The sequence below is a fragment of the Acanthisitta chloris genome, unplaced genomic scaffold (assembly GCF_000695815.1).
Source record: "Acanthisitta chloris isolate BGI_N310 unplaced genomic scaffold, ASM69581v1 scaffold30968, whole genome shotgun sequence".
NCBI lineage: Eukaryota > Metazoa > Chordata > Aves > Passeriformes > Acanthisittidae > Acanthisitta > Acanthisitta chloris.
Window position 1 is genome coordinate 1 of NW_008685889.1, and position 12999 is coordinate 12999.

General features: G+C 42.0%; 1 protein-coding gene across 1 annotated transcript in view; it reads left to right on the top strand.

Annotated features, from left to right (window-relative positions):
* Positions 1 to 5821: 5821 nt before the first annotated feature.
* Positions 5822 to 12999, top strand: part of LOC103807209 (E3 ubiquitin-protein ligase RFWD2-like) — a gene marked incomplete at both ends in the record, with an annotated part of 7980 nt that continues 802 nt past the window's right edge. Inside the window, 4 exons of the mRNA XM_009079930.1 lie at positions 5822 to 5881; positions 7306 to 7403; positions 8687 to 8751; positions 11187 to 11306. Coding sequence (XP_009078178.1) covers positions 5822 to 5881; positions 7306 to 7403; positions 8687 to 8751; positions 11187 to 11306 — 343 coding nt within the window. The remainder of the gene's footprint in view (positions 5882 to 7305; positions 7404 to 8686; positions 8752 to 11186; positions 11307 to 12999) is intronic.

Genomic DNA, 12999 nt, shown 5'->3' on the forward strand with positions numbered 1-12999 from the left:
CTGTGTAGCAGCTTTATGGACTCAGAGAATATTCAGAGTATCACAGAATATCCTGAGTTGGAAGGGACCCACAAGGAGCATCGAGTCCAACTCCTGGCCCTGCACAGGACATCCCAAGGATCACACCATGTGCACAGGACATCCCAAGGATCTCACCCTGTGCCTGAGAGTGTTGTCCAAACACTCCTGGAGCTCTGTCATTCTTGGTACTGTGACCACTTCTCTGGGGAGCTGTTCCAGTGCTCGACCACCCTCACTAAGCACTTTAGAATTGATTCAGAACCTCAGCATTGCTTGCCCTCTCTCTGTTTTTAAGCAAATTCAGGTTCCTCCTTGAGTGTGCCCAAGTTCTCAGAAAGGACCTGCACTACGAGGTGTTTCCTCACAGTGTGTTGACATTGCAGCACCTGCCCTGTTTTCCTGGGCAGCGTGGCCTAAGAAGGGTCCAGAGCTCTCTGACCTCTGGAAGAGGAGCCAGCTGAGGATGTAGTGCCCCTTTGGATGGGGACCCAAGGAACCTCGTGGTGGTTGATAGCTCCAGCAAAGCTGGGGTGGGTTTGCCTGTGCTGCCGAGAAAGGTTGGCTAGTTTGAAACAGCAGTGAGGTTTGAGTCAGGCAGGCACCTAAAAATAGATGAGTGGGGGATTTCTACCGTGGTGGGATAAAGGTTTTTCAGCTGCTGTTCTGCTAACATCCAGCCAAAGCTGTAGCTCCTAGCTGGAAATCACCTTCCAGCATAATGGATAAACTAAGGCCCACTGTGTTGTGACATGTGGTTTGAGAACTGCTGGTAATTTGCAGTTTTAAAGAGAACCTGTTGCTGATGTGTTCCAAACCTTCTGACATAAGGAGTAAGTTTGATTTCTATAGCTGTGCTGAAATGTGAGAACAGAAAGTAGGTGTTTGCATCTGAGAGAGGCAAGCAGGGAAGAGGTACAGGGAAAAAGTTTGAGTTGTAGGAAAGTCATGCATTGGAAAGAAACAGTTAAAGGAAGAGAAAAGGGCCATAACTTTCAAGATGGCTTTGACAGCTCTGACTTACAGGTGAGGGTTGAATGTGAAGCATCTCCACAGGACAGGTGTTGTCTCAGCTTGATTTTACAGCTTTGTCAAGTGTCTAGCAGATAGGAAATATCTTTGCAACTGAAGTGAGAACCTGAAGCTGCTAAGAAGTTAGTGGCAGGAAAAAAAACAGTAAGTACTTCTTACTAGTAATAAGTAATAGTCAAAAATTACTGCTTATTACTGTAGTTAGTGGTTTTCTCAGTAGCAGAACTGGGATGAGAGGACAGCTGTAATCAGCTGATGTCCTGCTCTGGCTCTAGGCCGTGTTAGGTGGATTTAAGAGCACTTGGTGTGAGCTCTGCTTGTAGATTTTTCTGGTTATAAGAGATAAACACACGAGTGCCCATTCCCCTCTGCTCCCTCTACACTTACCCTCTAGTAGTGCTCTGCCACTGTGCTTCCCTGTCCTTTCTAGTCAGCTCTTATTTCCCATTTTGTTGGCTGTTGTAGAAATGATAGTGTTGGAAGGGAAATTACACCCATAACCAGTTTCTAGACCAGCTGAAGTATTTTAAGATGGTTCAAAAAGCTAAGTTCTTGGTTATTTTTTTTCCCTGCAGGTAAGTGCTGTGCATGCTTCAAGGAGACTGTGTAATTAGCTGTTTTCTCCTCACTGAGGAGTGCTGCTGCCTGAACAAGTGAGAGGAAAGAACTCAACTCAATAGTAATTAGGGCAAAATGTCTTTTCTTGGTATTTGTAAGAGCCACATTGGGCATATTGAAGTGCAGGTCAGAAGTTTTAAGAGCTGACACTGATTATAGCTCACTTGGGTTTTTCACTGCTCTGTATTTCTGTGGGCTGTGGGGCTTGATCTTGCTTATTATCGTTTTAGCTTCAAATTATAGTATTCCTTTTTTTTTGTGTTTTATTTGAGTTAGCAATACAGCTATGCAGAAATAAACTGAACTGGGCAACATCGGAGTTTTCAGCAATGTCCAAGAAGGCAGGTGTGTGTTTGTGGGTTTAGATAATTGCTTTAAACAAGCTTTAGATATCTCTGTGTGAGAAGCAGTTTTCCATATGCCTTTTTTTCCCCCCTTGTAAGGACACATTCAAGGGGGTGCCACCAGCAGGGAGCACTTGCTAACTTTTCTGAACATGAGCTGTGAGTTGCTGTTAGCTACAGCTGTGAACTCAGTGGTAGGTTCTGCCTGTACCAGACTGAAGGTGAGAAAGAGTCAAGAAGTTTGGGTGAGTTTGGAGCATCAAGGTGTGCAAGTGGAAGTTCTCTAAATCCTGTTGATGTGTGTGACCTCTCTGCCTGCCTCCTGGGAGTGCTGTCTCAGCAACACAAGGCTGAGGCTTTAACATAAACGTTGGCATGTGTTGCTACTCTGGGTTGTGAAATGTTTAGCAAGTGTATGCTCAGGAGTTTGCAAGTATGTATCAGCTTCTGCCTGCCAAGGTGTAATTCCAGTCAGGAAAGAAAATAGACCTGACTTACTGCACAACTTTATAATAAAAGGAGAAAATTTGTTTTTCTTAGAATGTAAAGGCATTTTGTGCTGGTCCTCTCACCAGGTGTCTTTCCCCTTGTCTGGAGAGTATCTGAAAGGGAATCCTCTAATCAGAGGATTTTCTCCTGTCCAACAGTGTAACTGCTTAGTTTTCCCAGGCCCTGTATTAGCCTCCTAATTAGTGGGTGACTGAGGCTCTTTAGAACCAGTTACTCTCTGCTTTGCTCCCTGGGTGGAGTGGACCTTTCCCTAGCCTATCTCTTCATCCCTGAGCTCTGGCACAGGTAAGAAGATATGGAAGAGGAGGTGTTGCACACTGGTCTGGGGAGGTGCACCTTCCAAACTCAGCTGTGGGAAGGGCTGTGTGCCTCCTGGACTTGCTGGATCATGGGTTTTTCAAACCAGTGCTTTCCTCCGGAGGTTACCTGTTAATCCAGGCATGGGCTGAGTGTAGTTGTTCCCATGTTTGTGATCTGGCAAACTCTTCTAGGAAGGAATACTACAGATTGACCCTGAAGGTCACAGACTGAAAACACAGAGAGCTGTTTGCATACTGTGTACAAGGACTGTCTTACTATCTGTTGTTATATTAGAGCTCCATACTGAGTAGATAGTAACAGCAGTGATGAACTTTCCATGGGGGAAGGGCAGAGTCTGCAGAAAGTCCTGCTCTCTATTTAGACCACAGAGAAGCTGAATAGGAGGGAGAAACTGTGCTGGGTCTTATTTGCTGTTGAAATGTGTTTACATTTCCTAGTGACCACTTGAGCCAGGTGTTTGGGGAGCAGCAGGGTGATACAGCACTCTTGAGAGGTGCCTGGAAAGCAGCTGGCAAAACTCAGAGGCATGAACTTGGTTAAAATGATTTGAAAAATGAGGAGTGCCTTGCAGAGAAAGAGTGGTAAGCCTTTGTAGTGCTGGATAAAAACCTGTTGTATCAGATGCTGATGACTGTTTCTTAGAGATCAGTGATCATTTTGGCTTGCTGAAATATTCTGCATCCTTTTAACCTGGCACTGCTGCTGAAGACAAATAGAAAACAAGAGCTACCATGCAGAGCAAACTTGATTTCACCATACCTTTTCAGAGTTGCAGTGTATACTACAAGCTGTAGTATGTCTCAAGTCCATCACTCCACTGCTTTCTTAACCTTCCCTCTGTGTTAGATTAACTTCAAACAACTGGTGCATAGCAACTTTCATGTGTTGCAGCCAGCTTGGCTTCAGTAAGTATTAAAAGACATCAATCTTGTTTCCACTTGTAAATCAGTGAGCATTTGGGGGGAAACAGTCCTTAATGGAAACTTCAGGCTCCGTTAACGATGACCCTGGTACTGAATAGCTACATTTGCTGCTTCTGATTGCTTTTTCTCAACTATTTTGGCTCTGTCGCTTCTGCAATCTAACTGGTATGAAGAAGAATAACTTTGGGAACAGTGGTCTTGGGTGGCTGTGGTGTTAGGAGGTAATTTTCCTATTTCAGCTCTAATTTGTGATGTTCTGCTGCAGACAGAGGAGCATTATGGCCTTGTTGATTGCTGCAGGGCATCAGGAGTGTGCTGGAAGAAACACATCTGGCCCTGTGGGGAATAGCAGGATACATAGAGTGTACACATAAGTTATACAGCCTGACTAGGAGAAAGCAAAGAAGTAAAGCTGTTCATCACCAGTGAGGAGAAACAGCCTCTGACACTCATATTAACCATAAGTCTTTGACTTCCTCTTTTAAAGGCCAGGTAATAGAATGCAAAGATGCCTAATTCTCCTCCTGTGTTGGCTGTGTTTGGTCATAATTTATTCTGACTAAACAGTGCCTTGAAACTAAGTAACTTCTAACTTGGAAACAGTCACCTGAACTCCTGAAGTTGGTGCTACTCAATACAAGTGATGTGCAGAAAAGGTTCTGTCAGGCTGGAAGAGGGACAGGTGTGTGGTAATTATTTTGGGGGCTTCTTTTGAGGTGGCTCAGTGGGCTCAGAGAGTAGCATTCTGGTTTGATTTGTTTGCCTTTACATTGTGTTTCTACAGGTGATTTGGTGAGATATTTAAGACAACCTAGTTTGTGTACTAGGCTGAACAAACCTTTCAGGACATCTGTGTCCAGTTTGGTGGTTCAAAGGGGGTTTGCATTGGCCACAGCTTCCCCTCTATGAGCTTAATAAGTAATTAAGAGGTGTTTCCTCCCTCCTAATTTTGTGAAATTTGTTTCCCAACAGGGTAACTAATGTTAGTGTCCTCTGACATGGATCACAGAATGGGGGAGTAACTTTTATGGGGCCCTAACAAGGGCAGAAACTGAGGTGTCCCCCTCTGCTGCTCAGACAAGCATTGCTTATTTCACTCGGACCTGGGTTTTGATCTTGGATGCAAAAATGCTTGTGCTTTTCAGAAGTTGTTAACAGTTTATTAATAACTCATTCAGTGGGAACTGCCTTGTTGGCAGCAGGTGGGAGGAGGTTGTTTCTGAAGAAAACAAATGCTGGTGAAAACTTCCCTGAACTGAGATTGGTGTGGACTCGTGGGAGTGAGAGGAGAGCATTTGGACCTCTGTAAGGGTTTGAAAGCAAGGTGAAGCTCGTGACACAGTTGATCTGAGTTACATGCAGAGTTGTGATGTTGTTGTCCGTGGCATCTCACTGAATAGCTGCCCAAAGACCTGAAGATGACCTTCCCCATCTTCTCCTTTGACTTTGTACCACCTGCTTGCCTGTTGGTTTCATCCTGCAGCCTCAGCCCAGGCAGGCACACCCCCTCCTTGGCACCTTCTCTTGCTTATTAGTCCTTGTTCTCATGACTTCACTGCTATCTCTGCTCTGCCTCCTTGAATCACTTGTTTTAAATTATAGATAGCTATTGGCTTAAAAAAAGGAAGGGGAAACTAATTTTGGTGTCATTTATAAATACATTATGTCGGTTCATGTAAAAATATCAGGTTTTTTTACATTTTGTTTCAGACCTAGTGCAGATGGTTGGGAGGTTCTTCTGCAGCCTTGCTTGTTGAAGCTACTCTGCCTTAGTTTGGGTAGTTTGCAGCTGTTAAAAAGCTTCCAGAGTGAACACTTACCTGGTTTCTAATTGAAGCAAACTGCTGGAACATTCAGAGTTCAAAGAACTGTTGATTGCCCTTTTGATCTTTATACTCCCTGGTTGCTGTTGCACTGGTGTATCCTTTCATTTCACATATAGAAACTATTACCTTAGGTAATAATTAGGTGACTCCTTTGAATTAATAACACTTTGCTTCCTTTTTCTAACATGAAAAGACATCTTTGTGATTCTTGGTTATGTTTTGTTTGCAGCCCCATCTGTTTTGATATGATTGAAGAAGCCTACATGACCAAATGTGGACACAGCTTCTGGTAAGCTTTGGGGCTGTGCATTGCACAATGTCCATCTCTTACAGCATGGGCACACAGATGTTGCTGTGAATCCCTTTCCTTCTCAGTTTTTCTCTCTTCTGTCCCTCCACTGAAGAAAGAGGTTGAAATCAAATTTTACAAGATGGCTAGATTAAAAAAAGTCCAAGTGTTTGAACCAAAAAATGATCATAAATGCCGATGGCATCCAGTCCCCAGAGTCAGAACAGTTTGTCAGCCTATATAGGTCCTATATAAGCATCTTATAGGTCCTGCCTTGGTAGAGATGTTGGCAGGTCCTTCTTGCCTCTGTGCAAGAACACACAGTTTGAAGTGGGTTGTACTTTGTATATTGTATTTAAACTTCTTAGGAGAGGATATGCTTCAGGCTTTTCTGTTGTATTGACTTGGCTCAGCTCCACTTATTTTTCAGTGTGTTATCTCTGGCTGCCATGAGGAGCAAATGTTTCATGGAGAAGTGCAAGAATCCCCCAGGGGCAGGTGTGGAACTACCTGTTGCTCCTTCTTTCAGCTAGGGATTGGTACAAATGTTGAACCACGATGTCTTAATGTCCTCTCTGTATCATGCTCTTATAGTGTCTGCTAACTAGAAATAAACCTTAGAAGATGTAATGTTATAGTAGCATAAAGGACTTCCTCAAGGAGCACATTCAGATAACTTTCAGAAAAGTTTGACCTGCAACAGGTAAGGTGACAGCTGATTTTGTGCCCTCTATGGTCACACTTTACCTCTGTGATCCATAACCTTTTAGGGGTCCAAGATGAGGAACATTCACATGTCTTTGTTTAGAAGGAATGGAGCAATGTTGGCATCTGATGTCTCTGCCAGCAGCTGACATCAAGCAGGTTCTTAGTGAGGTGCTTAAATCTGTTGCTAAAGTGCTTCTTGTTGTTCCTTTGTCCCTCAAATAGCTCAACAGGGAACACCTCTGAAGTCACTGCTGGTGACAACAGCTGCCAGGGGTGGGGGAAAACTGAGAAGCTGCTGAAGGTTTTTCTCTGCTCAATTACCTAAACTGCTTTTAATGTTCCTTATTAAGGATTTGGCTAATCCAGAAGAGTTGCTGCACTCCGATTGTTAGCTCTACCTGTGGCAGGGGCGCATGAATTTGAGAGTGAAGAGTGGCTGAAGTATCCACATTGTGACAATCCTCAGGGAAAGGAGTGAAGTACTTCAATACCTTTTGTAATCCTTGCCAAGAAACTTTGTTGTCATTATGCTGTAGCACACTCGGAGTTAATATTGGAACGTTTTGCCTCCACTGTAGGTTCTTGGCAGCACAGCTGTTAGCTGGCAACACACAGTACACATTAGCTAAGGCTGATATTATTTACCTTGTGCTTGTTTTGTTCCTTCATGTTTGCTCACTTGTTTTGCTTCTTGTGTCTTTCATGTTTTTAAACAGCTATAAATGTATTCACCAGAGTTTGGAGGACAATAACAGATGTCCCAAATGCAACTATGTCGTGGACAACATAGATCATCTTTATCCCAACTTCCTAGGTGAGCTCTAGGCTTGCTTGCATGAGAAACATCTTAGTTGTCAAGGAAGGAAGGTGCTTGGAAATCTGTCCTGCAAATAACTGGCATGTGGATGTTGACAAGAGCCAAACATCAGCCCTTTGGTTAATTGTGATTTTTGTATAACAATGAGGTTAGTAATATACATTAACACTGCACTGCCTGCAGCAGTTCTGTCTGCTGAGTTACAGCAGTGAGACTGACTTGCTGCTGTTTCCATTCTAAGAAAAGCAAAACAAAGATGTTTTTCTGATTGTTAGAGATGTGAAGCTCTTTACTTCTGTTTTCTCACACTCTGCCTAATAATCAAGCCCATGCCTTGTTTATATGGGCTGAATTAGATACTGTGCTGTTTTGGCTGCTGGAGTGAGAACCATGTGATGTATGTAGGTGTAAATTAAACACAGCCAAAATATTCATACACATACCTATACACAATCCTAATTGATTGCTCCTTACAAAGGAGGGAAGTGTTTCTAGCTGAAAATAGAGTTTAAAACTTTGCTTTTGTTGATAAAAGATCAAAGGAAACACGTTGCAGTGTGAAATACTAAACCAAAGCAAATCTTGATTTCATGTACTGAGATAACCATTGAATAGGAAATAGATTTAAAGCCACAGTGGTGAAGGAATGCCTCAGAAATGGTTTAGGCCCAATCATATGATGCTGAAGGTGGTGCTGAGGCAGGTCTTGGAGGATGACTTGGTTCAAAAAGTGTTGCCTTTATACCTCTGCAATCAGAGGTTTGAGGTCTGTGTTGGAGAAGAGCTTGTACAGGTGCATGCAAAGGGTCGAGGTTATCTTACTGTCTTTGCACCATTCACTAAATTGGTGTGAAATAAAGCCAAATGTACCTTTAAAAATGCCTGTGTTAACTAATGGAAAAAGTTATTTTGTTCAGCTGTGCTTGGGTTTAGCCTATAATAAATAAGTTAGTTTTATCTCCTTCATATTCCTCTGATATACTTCTGCCTTGGAGATGAAAAACTTCCTCAGAGAACCATGGGTGCTTGGGAAAAGGAACCAAAGCAATTTGAGGAATGCATAGGCTTTATATTTGTTGATTTTTTTTAAAAAAAGATTTATATACATTCCACAACACCAAGGAATAATTGATAAGGAAAAAAGTAGAGACGTCTAGTGTTTTAATTCCTGACAAACACCTTCCTGTGGAATTAATAACTAAAGTATTGAGGTGGAATCTTTCCTACTTGTTTTGTGAACTTTCAATCTGTTTCCTCTCTGGCATATTTATGTTTTTTAGTCAATGAACTTATTCTTAAACAGAAGCAAAGATCTGAGGAGAAGAGACTCAAACTGGACCATTCAGTGAGTAGCACCGTATGTTCCAACTTTTTTTACTTCATATTTATTTAATGCTTTTGTACAACAATTGTGTCATGATGTGGCTTAATTGAAAACAAATTGCACTGTTCAGCTGATGTTTTAACTGGCTTCAGGAGGGAATAATACCAATATCAGTGGTAGTAGATCCCCTCAACCTTGTTAACTCTTGTTCTTCCTGCCAGCAATATGTGTGTAGAGGGTGAGCTGTGTTAGGACAGCCAGTGTGATGTATTGCATATAATCTGGGGGGCTACCATGGACGAACACTTGTTTAAAGGTAACAATTTTCATGCAGTGTTAGGAATTACCATTACAATGAGAGCAGTGAATGATTAGAAGTGCCACAGGCTTGTCTGAGAGCAGCTGTGTTCAACAGGGAAACTGCAGAAAGGCTAATATCAACCACAAGAGGGAGAAAGATGCTCTTGGAGTTGGTGTTGTGGCTCAAATTCCAGCTAAAACTGCCTGGGTATCTTTTAGAGTTGCTTCATGTCGCAGAATCAGAGCAGGATCTGTGTTCAGTCGATGAGAACCTCTTTAAAGCACCAGTGGATGCTCTTGTCCATTAAGATCCAAACCAATATATGCCATTAGCCAAGAAACTTGCATGTTTGTCCTGTGCCTGGCATCCTTGTCTTCTGTAATTCATAAATAAGCTTGCAGAGTAATGTTAAAAATCCTGGAGCCCCTGGTTTTAAAAACCTCTGTGGAAGTGGGGTTAATTTAGGGGCTCTGTTGCAGAAGGCAATGCTCTGTGTCAGATTCTTTAGAAAAGAGCATTAATAAAGGATTCATTGGTTTACTCACAGTAAGTTTTGCTATTCATTATGAAATATGCATATCCCATATTTAATATCAAATATACATGAACCAGACATGGTTTAAAGTGCACACAGTTAACCTGAAGGCATGTACAGCAGCTCCTTGGAAATTGCTTTTACCCTTCACAGTGCTCCTTTAATAGCTATGCCTGTAGATGCATCTAGTTTAGATAACTACCAGTAAGTGGATATCTACCATGACTCCATGCCCAAACCAGAGTTGTTTCTACCTTTTGATAGCCAATTAAAATGAGACATCTAGAAGAAAGAGTAATGTTGCTGTTGTAGCTCCTTCATGTGCCTTGTATTACTTTTGGTGTTAAGTCATCACACGTTGCAGCGAATCATAGAATTTAGGGGTTGGAATGGACCTTACAGATCATCTAGGCCCAACCTTCCCTGCCCTGGGCAGGGACAGCTCCTCACTAGATCAAATGTACCATTTCATGGTTGTGGTCTCATTAAGCAATCATGTTAAGGCATCTTTGAAGCTTTCCCTGTAGTTTAGCAGTAGTACAATTAAATAGTGGATTACTATGTTAACATTTGTCTCAAATCCTGTTTACTTAAAAAGCATGGGGTTTTCCAGTTATTCCAGCTTGAAATTGAGGGGATTTTTTTTGCCTGAGTAACCTCCACAGGTTCTGTTGAGAGTTTTATGTTCTCTGTGGATGTTATATGTTTTATTTTTCTTAATCTAAGTCAATAACACTAATAGGCTGCAGCCTCTGAGAAAGTGTCTGGGGTAGACTGGGTAGCACTCCTAGTTCTTGCCAATGTAAAGAGCTTGATTTAGTGCCATAGCTTTTCTAGGACAGGAGTTTTTAATCCAGCTTTGTTTCTTAGAAGGCCTAAAGACCTTTCAGCTGCTCCTGTTGATTCCTGAGGCTTTTGATGTAAGGCTGTATTAGCATTAACCTATTATTCAGGTTTTCCTGTGCTTAGATACCTTCTCTTTATTGTTAAGGAGAGAAGAAAACAGCCTGTGGGGAAGAATGGACTACATGGTAGTATTTTGGTTCTCTGAGGAGTCCTCCTCAGCTCTAACAGTTTAAATGAGATCACCCTGATGTGCTCCATCTTCTTCCCATGAAAATACTCTTAAGAGTAGTGTGGGAGGTGAGAGTAGAAAAAATAAGCTGATACTACCTTCCTTGATTTGAATTTAGCCTGAGGGTTTTACCTCTTACTTGGGTAAAAAAAATGTAAAAGGAATTTCCACTTAAGTGTTTCAGATAGATGTAATCCAACTAGGCTTGGATAAAGCTGGAGTTTTCTTTCTCCCTCTAGAAACATGTCCTCAGAAACTGGAGCACAAATCAGATAAAATTGTGGCTGTGAAGTAATCTTTTCCCAGCAGCAGCTCTGCTTTTCATGGAGCACAGATATATTCCATATAAGATAAGCAGTTCCATGGTAGGACAGCAGAGCTATACCCAGTCCACATGGGAGAACTGGAAATTTGTATGCCTGAAAATTGCTTTGAAATCTGACAAAGGGATGAAATATTGCAGTGTTGCTTTTCATATCTGCTGCTGGATGCAGCCCTGAATGGCTTAAACTCACAGTCTCCAACATGTCTTATTCTCTTCCTAGAACGGCCACAGATGGCAGATAATTCAAGATTTGTTGGGAACTGATCAAGACAATCTTGACTTGGCCAATGTCAACCTGATGCTGGAGCTGCTGGTGCAAAAGAAGAAGCAGTTGGAAGCAGTAAGAAGTTTCTCTTCTTTAAATGAAACACTGTTGTCTGTTTAGCTGCTATTCTTTTCATACCTTCATCTTCAAGTAAGATTCCATTGCTGGATGAATTGCTTAGCATTTTCTCTTGTGTTTTGGTGTTTAGCAGATGGTCATCTCACTCACCTTTCTGGTGAACCAACATGTCAGCTGTGATGCCCATAAGATGCTTAGAGTGTTGCTGCTGGCAGGGAAAATGGGAGAAGATAAGAGAAAGTGGTTCCCAGACCAGAGAAATGCATGTGAAAATGTTTGCTCATTGAATGTTGCACAAGTGAATGTCAGATCTCTCTTGGGAATAAGCATGAAGAAATGCAGAATGTGTTAAGCAATAAACTCAGTGAACATATGAAAATGATCACACCTTTTAGTTCCTGCTGGAACTGATGGAATCTGAATTACCACCTTTCCTCAAGGCTTTTTTTAGTATTTAATGCTTGAAAGAAAAGTTCAGATGGCTTGTTTTGAGCTTGGGTTGAAGATTTATGCAGTATATGAAGCAAGCTGTTGCTATGATTTGACTGAAATGTAGCTGCTTTGGGCAGTTCTCATGGATCTGGCTGTTCCATGCTCTTGGTTTCAAGTGGCATTTTCCAGTTACAAGAGCCAAACCTTGTAAATTCCACTGGATTATCACAGAATTTGGCCCAGTGAACTTTGAGTAGGGGAGTGGATTTCAATGGTGCTTGGAAACAGGTGAGGGAAAGTTGTCTTGGGAATAGCTTCACTTATTCACTCTGACAGAATCAGTATTTACACAACTTGTGGCTCTGATGGGAGGAAAGTAACCCAAAAATGTTTACTGACTAGTAGCAAGACTAGTATATTACCTTATTGCATGGGGACTTGTACATGAGTCTTTTTGTGGTGGCTCAGTGAAGGTGAGGTGGGAGTTTGGTTCCTAACTTCAGAGTAAAACCTCTTCTGTTTTCCCCTCAAGCCTTTCTGGCATTTGTGACAAAGCTGAAGCAAAGAAGGCACAGAACTGTGTGGCTGCTAAGGATGCTAAACCTAAAAACAAAACCACCCCTGACACTCAAAGAACAATTTAGAACCACTTTTCCTGTCTAGCTTTACCAGCTTCACTTTCATTATTGCCACAGGGATGGAGAGGAAGAAAATAATCCCAGAAAAGGAGTAGTCTGACATCCTAATCTCTTTGCTTGTCCTGTCCCATCTGCCTTTAATGGATTCTGTGTGCTCCTATGTCTTGATCCTTTGAGTGTGTGTTCACAGTCCTTTAATAACCAATATTTTGGTAGGTTGTGAAGATAAGTCTTGGAATGAGTAGGATAGGATCAGGGCTATGTTAATGCTGGAATAAAGGTTTTATTCTTCTTTCCTGTTGTGCTTATCATCAAGTTTTTGACCAATTTGGGTGAAGGTGTTAACGTTATGGTTGAGGTAAAGGACCTGTTACGGAAAAATTATGTAGCTTCATCAGTGACCTTATTGTTGTCTTCCACTCTGGAGAAAGCTTCAGCAGTGATGTCTTCATGAACACAAACATGAATTTTGGGGGAGGTGTGTTTTCATAGTATCATAGTATTTTAAGGGGTTGGAATGGAGCTTAGAGATGATCCAGCCCCAGCCCCACCCCCTGCCCTGGGCAGGGACACCTCCCACCAGAGCAGGTTGCTCAAGGCTTTAGCCAACCTGGCTGTGA